The sequence below is a fragment of the Diceros bicornis genome, chromosome 7 (assembly GCF_020826845.1).
Source record: "Diceros bicornis minor isolate mBicDic1 chromosome 7, mDicBic1.mat.cur, whole genome shotgun sequence".
In the NCBI taxonomy this organism is placed as follows: Eukaryota; Metazoa; Chordata; class Mammalia; order Perissodactyla; family Rhinocerotidae; genus Diceros; species Diceros bicornis.
Window position 1 is genome coordinate 16,727,884 of NC_080746.1, and position 8,479 is coordinate 16,736,362.

The 8,479-nt window shown below is 41.7% G+C and overlaps 1 protein-coding gene across 4 annotated transcripts in view; it reads right to left on the bottom strand.

The window, feature by feature from the left end:
- ARHGEF12 (Rho guanine nucleotide exchange factor 12) overlaps positions 1-7,573 on the bottom strand; it is a 134,954-nt gene extending 127,381 nt beyond the window's left edge. For 3 of the 4 annotated variants that reach the window (XM_058544997.1, XM_058545000.1, XM_058544996.1), the window contains exon 1: positions 6,621-7,571. In XM_058544997.1, the coding sequence (XP_058400980.1) occupies positions 6,621-6,652 (32 nt within the window). In that variant the 5' untranslated portion in view covers positions 6,653-7,571. Of the gene's footprint in view, positions 1-6,620 lie in introns of all 4 variants that reach the window. The other variant, XM_058544998.1, reaches the window with a different exon arrangement.
- Positions 7,574-8,479: the final 906 nt, after the last annotated feature.

Here is an 8,479-nt window from a genome sequence, read left to right on the forward strand (position 1 = left end):
CTCTTTGGTCTCTCTTGAGTGTATGAACCTAAAATCAGCATTTAAATGTAATATTTGACCAAAACTGTAGTCTCAGAGCTGTATCTTTAAATGACTACAAAAGACTTTATAACATCAAAAGAAAAAGCAGTGTGACAAACGGCTAATTGTAAGCATTAACTAAACCAAGGTTTTCGTATGTATTTCCAACTTCTTCGAGAACTGTTACTCACAGTCCCAAGACAAGAAATCTAATTTTTCGTTGGCTATTAGATTTGCTTGTCTCTCAACACTGGGAAGCTACCCAGGCCTGTCATGTGACTATGATCTCAAAAACCAGGATTCAGCATTTGAATTAGTAAAAGATTCTGTTTTGGTATGAATCTAAACTGTCAGCAGCATTGGTGCATGCTAATTCAATAAGGTAAACTTAGTGTATTTCTCCTTCTACTGAAAGTCAATAATGTACACTTATGCAATTTAGACAAAGCCTCTGACCTTGAGCACCTTCACGTATTACCTCTGCAGAATTAAAAAGCTGAAAATATTTCTAGGCTCTAACTTCAAAGGCTTCTCTTGGAGTTAGAAGCTGTCTTACAAACTTCTTTCAGATGTGGCTATCTAGGTACCCTAGATATTCTAAGGTGAGAAAGTAAAATGCCCTAAATTTGGCATATTTCCAAAATTCTAAACTTTGAGGAAACAAAATCACTAGGAAAATACAAAAGACATCTATTTAAATAATTTCAGACTAAGTCAGTATCAATAAAAAAGGTCCACTAATAAAATTTAAGAGCTCTATAATCTTATGTATTTTATAATAATTTAAATATGCACTTTTCCCTTCTGTTATTATCTCTCATCTGTAGTAACAGTTCTTGTAAATACAGTGGCAAGACAATAAAATGTTATTTCAATTTTAAAAATAGTGTTACTGAAAAAATACTGCTAAGCACTGCAGGTCTATTTCTTTTCACTAATATGTGGAAATAGAAAAAAATAAGGTAAAAGAAACAAAAAAGTGGAAAAAATGACATACAATATAAGGTAAGACTGAAAAAACCACCGCAAAAAAGACAAAAAACAAAAAAAGAGTAACAACTTCCAAATGTATCTCACCACACTGCAACATAAAAGCTACAATCACATTTCTTCATTTACTTGTAAGTTCAGAGATGTTTTACCTTCACTTCTGATTGATTTTCAACCAAGGAGGGCTCCTAACACTCATTATTTCTGTTTGCTACCTTTTTGTCACATAATTGATAGTACCTGTTACATTAGAAGCACTCATATTTGAAAGAATCACTTTGTAAAGAAGTCTTTTATAACACAAGTAATTGCTTAATTAGTCGATTTGGTAATTATGCTGTTTGTATAAATTTGTTTATTGTTTTTATTTGATTGTGACATCTCCCACATCCATTCTAAAAGCTGAAATAAAAGCGATTTAAAATGATCTTGAGAATCTCTTTACCCACAATTTTGGACTATGCCTGGAGAAAACTGAAGACACCTTGAATTACAATAAAACTAAAGTTGGAACTTGCTGCTCTACAACATCGGTAAAGATAAAACACAGAATATCACATTTTGTACTAGGGGAGCATCTAAGGAAAAAAATCATTTTGTACTAGGAGAGCAACTGTGGGAAAGTTAACAAAATATTAAGAGGGACAGTTCGGTTTTTAGACAACAATCAACAGCACATACAACTTGGCTATGCAAAGAATAAGGGTGGGGGGAGAGAAAGAGCGGTAGGTAACTTTCTGAACCCTTTACCGTCATATAAACATAAATGGAAGGAGAGCATTATTTAGCCTGGTACAGCAAGTATATACAAGTAACAGGACAACTAAAAAGAAAAGTTTGAGCTAAAGATCAGGAAAAACTTCCTGACTAAAAGATCTATCAGATTGTTGTTCGGTCTCCTGAGGAAGTGACGAGAGCTTTATCCTCTAGAGATACTTAAAATTAGAATGGATGAGGTACTAGAAAGCATCCTGTAACAGAAAAATCCAACTCTGACTTGGTCAGGTTGGAAAGTTACTAAAGGAAAGTAGCACAGAAAAAATAATATACATAGAAAAACAATAATTTAAAGTGAAAGTGAGGGACTTGAGAGTCAGAAAATCTAGGTTAAAATCGTGGGTCTCTCCTTTCCAGTTTTAGAATCCTAACTTAAACTTTATGAGTTACCTAAAGTATAAATGATGACCTGCCCTATGCAAAGTCAAAAACATTGTAACTGTTAAAAAATTACACTGCCGTAGGATATCATTACATATACGAGGGTATTCTACTGAAAGGAAACAAAATATTTATAATTTTGCTGATTTTAAAATTTCAGTTTAAATACCACTATTTTGAAGACTGTTAATTACTAAAAGGGAAAGGAGCATGTCTTCAAATGAAGCTTTAAAACATCATTAAAACCAAGTTTTAACGAATGAGACCAAGTGAAATAAAACTCCCTGTTCTTGAAAATGTGGCATGGTCAATTTCTAGGAGATAAGCAATTATACGATAAGAAACATTTCAAGTAACTTTGTCAGACAACCATGATGTCTAAAAGAGTCTATCCAATTACCTCTGGAAAACCATTAAAATATCCTGCTGTTTCTGTGACCCTATCAGTTTGGTAGGCAATTCATACCCACTACCAGATGGCTTTCAGAAGAGGCAACCACATATGTTTACTCAACGATTTTCCAACTGTTTTCCCTGGAATCACAACGCTCCACAGAAAAACATGTAAAACCCACCATTTATGGGTTTCATCAATGTCTGCCTCAAATTTCATTTAAACTGAAAATTCAAACTTAGTTAAAAAAAAAATCCTACACGTTAACTCAATGTCATTTACTACATTTTAACAATTGGAAACCACCAAGGTCTTAAGTGGTATTACCAGGTTAACATATTTTTGTAATGATTTGAATAAAGCTTCTCTTGCCATCTCACTGAATAAATACGCACATCTTATAAATCTGCCATTAATCAGGAAGACTATAGCTCCGTGCTTTCTGAAAAATTTCCTTCAGACTGTACATGTTGACTCATGTAAACTGTACAATTAAGGCCTACTGCATACCTGGATGAATCAGAATTTCATACTGAACAACTAGCAGAAAAGAGAACATGAAATTGAATACAAAGCTAGCCCTGTGATCCTAATCCTCAATTTCAATTTTGTATTTATAGAACGACTGACTTTACAAGTAAATGTTACAAACAATTTCACCTTGCAGACGACTCAAGCAACCTTGAAAATAGCACACATACAGGAGTTTTTTGGTTTTTAATCAAAAGCATTATGTGGCAATGTTGGCAGAAAAAGTATCATGAATGAAAATGCTAATTTCCGGGTATACGCATATAAAGTCACAGGTTTCCACACTTACTTTAAAAGTTTGCTTAAGTTAAGCTTAAAGTTGAACTCAATGCTAAGAAAATGCCAATATATCAAAAACCTTTATCTATAAACCAAAAACAACAAAATCCTTATGTCCTTGACAAGACAAACGTCCATTTATTTCAAGGTAGACCCTTATAACAAAATCCTACCTGTATGGTCCCTGAAAATTCATTGTTCTAGAATCTATAGCCTGAAATCATTTATTGAGTCTGCTGAAAGAGCATTCTTTTTTGTCTCTCTCTCAGAATAAATTCCAATTGCCATAGGATCCCTAAACTCTCAGGGACAGAAGACAGGCTCCTAGGAAGATTGGAGACAATTAGGATATATTTCAGAACTGAAAGCAGCAATCAATGCAAACTGAAGAGGAACAATCAGATACTTCTGCTGCTTCTCGAGTTGAAAACTATAGTCTCCAGGTTTCTCAGAAGTTACAAAGCAAGACACTGGATGATACGTATTCATAAGCTGCTTAGATCTTTTTTTTTTTTAATCTGTTCAGATACACTACATAAAAACAGTAGCTACCATGAACATAGTTTGGGTTTTAAATTGATGACTATGCCTTTAAAAAAAGGAGTGGGGGATCTGGGGAGTAAAAGATGAAGAGAAGGGAGTAAATGAATGTGTTAATTTAATTGTAAAATAATAACAGGATATAAGAGAGTTCTGAGTATCCAGAGTGACCAATCAGAGCCTAAACATAGCTGAATTCCATCCCAGCCCCAGCACGTCCCTAACACAAGAATAAAACCCTTCTTATCTTGTTCAGCCATGTGTCGCCTGCCACAAACTGCAAAACAGAACAACGCCCAAAACCAGCTAGTCTGATTTCAACTGAGGACAGACAGACTCTGTAGTCAGAAGCACCACAATGAAAGAACTCTAAATCACACAGCTGGCCTGGTGGGTCTGCATACTCTACAAAACAAAGCCATACCACATTCAGTACTTCAAACTTGAAAGGATCTTTAAAAACCTACACTGGCTCTGTTAATTTGCCAACAGCTCCAGAATCAGCAAAATATACCTACAGTGCACTGGAGTTAGACAGTGAGAAGACAGGATGAGGTAGGCAGGGCTGAGAAGAAGTTAGGAACTATTCTCTACTCATAACTTTGTTGAGGCATCCTGGCACAGAAATGATACTAAACCAGTACTTCTGGATTTCACCCCAACATATATTCAAATCAGAGACAACCACTCTCCTAAAAAGCAAATGGATGCTTGATATTTATGGAATAATTTATGTTTAATGAAAAAGTAATGGTTACATAAGAATAATTCTTGTAAAAAACCAAACTAGTAGCACATTCCTACGAAACAGACATCCATACTGTCTCAGTAGTGCATTTTAAATTAAGTGGCTTTTAAAGTTCTTTTTTCTTCTAAAAAATATATAAAATCAGGCAGCACCTGAACTAATTCAAGCATATTAATACTCAAACCAATCTGCAGATTCATCTTATTCTTAGAATACTCATCTTTCAATCCTTTGTGCCTAGCAAAGAACAGGCGTTCAATAATTGCATGCTTCTTGTATATTCATATTTTATCTAAGTCATAAAAAGGACACATCTCAAGATTTTATTTCCAAGATAATGGAAAGAGGAAGAAAATCTCTGAGAAGCAAAGGGGAAGAACAGTCATTACTTGGGGGCTTTTAGGTGATTTTCATGTGGAATGAGCTGATGACCCAACATTCTGCTTCCACAACATTTAACATCCCTCGCATCACAATAAAAACTACCAACACTACTTTAATAAGACTTTTTGTCCAAGGCTCAGCAGAGAGGGTAAGAATTGAATGAACCACGGAAACAATTACCCACACACCCATGAAAGTGATTTCTCAGAAGCAAAACACCCCAAAAGAAAAAGGAATGGGAATAACTAGAAAAAATCAAGATGAGCATTGTTGCTAATCATGTTACGTGTACTCTCAAAGTTGAAAATTAAAAAGTATTTTAAAAAAAATACACGAACAAAGAATAAATATAAATAGTTTAAATATTTAATGGAATCTTTTAGGTGAACATCCACGTGACACTAGAAAGCATCAACAGGAAGAGGAAGTTCTGTTTCTGGAGTCGCTGTTATGGTATGATAATGGAATTTGGCCCTTTTAAAATCAACAAATGAGTCTTACAATTGGGTAAAACTCTTATTAGGAAATTCAACTACTTTCTGCAGGAGCACTATTGCTGCACTTTTCATCAAAGTGCCTTCTTTGGCCCCCTTATTCAGTTATTTGATCTTTTTTTTAATGATGTAACAGTTTGAAACATGACAAAAAAAAAAGGTGACTGAAATTTGGGACCAGGATACAATGTCATAATTAAATTGAGAAATAAAACGTAGTAAAGGACTTAATATGCTTCTATTGCTTAACCTAATATTCCAAAGAATAACTCTTAAGAGTAAGGGAACTCCACTTAAACCACAAATGGCCTACCTCAATTAACCAAACAACACCAGGCAACATAGAATAAGAACTACTATAAAAGGCTCACAGAACTCAACAAATCCACCTGTCACACTTGTACTACATAATTCGCTTAGGGTTTGTATCCCTTAAATGCAAATGTCTCTGGAAGACGAAACACTAAAAATACAATAATTAAAATTAAGCCCCATTATTTTTCTTCGCCTTTTTTTAGCTCCTTGATATTGCCCCCAGCAAAAGCCTGCGGTTTACTAGTAATTTCAATATTCTGGAAAATTATTAGATAATAAACACTGTGCAGGTCAATTACTTAAAGGAAATCAAGTTCATAAATCATTATGCAACAGTCTCAGAATGAAATTCACAAACAGAAATTCCTAAAAAGTAACAGTGTCCAGAAACAACAGGACAGGAATCAAAACCGAGGATGCACCAACACCCCAGCTGACTTCGAGCACTGACCTTCACCCCAAATGACCTTCCTCTGGTTCCAAAATAAGGACAGAATCCTAACGCACACTACAGGCAGAAAACCACAATCATGGTTTTACCTATCCCTGCTCTGAGAATCTGGAGGAAAGTTTCTCTCCAGAAAAAACTACATTTCCAAATTCAATCAACCGGGTAACTCGGCAGCAACCCTAGACATATTGCAGAGCTCGGAAACAACCTTCTCTCCTGTGCCTGTCAACGCCGCTGGTCAAAGGCAATCACTGACTCTCCTGCTGGGTCGGCCGAATCCAGGGAGGCTGAGCGCAGGGGGAGCTTCATACCAACCTGTCGGTGATAGTAGACTGTGTGCCACTCATTGGGGCCCTTGGCGAGAGGTCCTCCTTTTATCCAACTTGCATTTTACAGGAACACCTCCACCCCACCCCCAGTGCTCTGGGATCAGGCCCGACTCCGTAAGGGACACAAAAGTCCAACTCAAAACTCCATGCAGTCATCTAGAACGTCCGATTGGAAGGAGTCAAGGAAAGGGGATATGGGGTGGAGCAAAACAAGTTATCTCCCCAAACAACCCGAGGAAGTCTGCCAGAAGGCGAGTTCTAGAGATCAATCCTCGAAAAGGCACAGGGAGAAAACTTCGTCACCGAGGGAAGTCGGAGAACCGCAGGGAAGGGGGCCCGGAATCCCTCCGGGGCTGGGGCGAGACCAGCTCAGGGCTGGCGTCGGCTCCTCCTCCGGAGTCTCGGGGCCTGCACGTCCCGCCCTCTCGTCTCCGCTCTATCTGGGACTGCCGGCCGCTCGTGGCCGCAGCCTCGGCCGCGTCTCGGACCGTCCCGCGCCAGGCTCGCGCGGCTCCATGTCCCCGGGCCGGGGAAGCCCTCTCGTCTTCCTCGCCGCCCCCACCAGGCGCGGGGCGGGTGCGGGTGCCGGCGGAGCGGGTCCCGCAGCCAGAGGTGACAGGAACCTGGTCTCAGCGCCGCGGGCTGCTCCCCATCCTGCGGAGGCCCGGACTCTTCCGCAGTCGGGAGAGGCGGCGGCAGCTCCTCCCCGACGCGCCGAGGGCGGCGGTTCCCGCGAGGGGCGGGAGGTTCCGGTCCGGCCCGGCGTGGAAGTGCCGGCCCCGGAGGCCGGCGGCAGCGGCGGCGACTGGGAGCGCACGGCTGGCTCGCCGGGTCCTGAGGCCCTCGCGGGAGCGCGCGCGGCGGGCGGGGGAGGCCGGCGGCGGTGGGGGCCGCGCGACACTCGCAGGCGTGCGCCCGGGTTCCGGTTCCGGTTCTGTCTTCCAGACCCCGGCCGTGTCCAGCGCGAGCTCGCTCGTCCCCTCCCCCGTCGACTTTTTCGGCCTCCTCCCCTCTGACTTCGGGAAGCCGCCTCACCCGGGATCCCTCCGCGGCGCGCAGGGCCGCCGCGCCGCCCTCCCGCCTGGGGCCCGCCGCCCCCGCTCGCCTCGCGCGAGTTCCCGCCGCCCCCGCCGACGCCTCCGCCGGAGTCTTGTGTGGGGGAGCGAGAAAGTAGTTCTGCGGGACGAGGTGGGAACAGTCGGTACCCGGGAGTCCCACTCACCAACTCAGCAACCCACCGTCGCCCCTGGGGCCCCGGGAATGCCGGGTATCTGTACTTCGGAGCCTAGCTTGCGCTAACTCAGCTTTAACCGGAGACCGCCAAAGAGCGCTCCCCCAACCCCGAGGTGTTCAGGCTGAGAGGCTCTTTGGCCATCACCCGCCCCCTTGTCCTAGAAACTTTTACTCCTTGAGGGAATGTACTTGTTCTTCCGATTTTCTGCTAACACGTTTAGACTGCTTCTGACTGATGGAAGCGAGCTCAGGTCCAGGTGCCTGGACACTGTCCCTCTCTTATGAAGCAAACCCCAGCAAAGGGAGGTTTTGGCCTTGGCCACTCACCTGGGGCACCTGCTGGCCTCGTCTCAGGACAGGGGCCGCCACGCACGCGTCCTGCCTGCCGAGGGAGGGTTGGAGGACGGGGGTGTGCAGGGCTGGGGAGAAAGAGAGTTTGGGAATTGGAGCCAAGATTTCTTGGGATAATATTGCTTTTAAGCTGCTTCTGCCTTGGCAAAATGAAAGGTATTATTTGCCAAATTGAGAAAACATGGTGCTTTCCACAGCGACCTAACAAGCTTGCTGTGGAAAGAAATAAAGGCAGAAAATAAAGTATACTGTATTTATCCA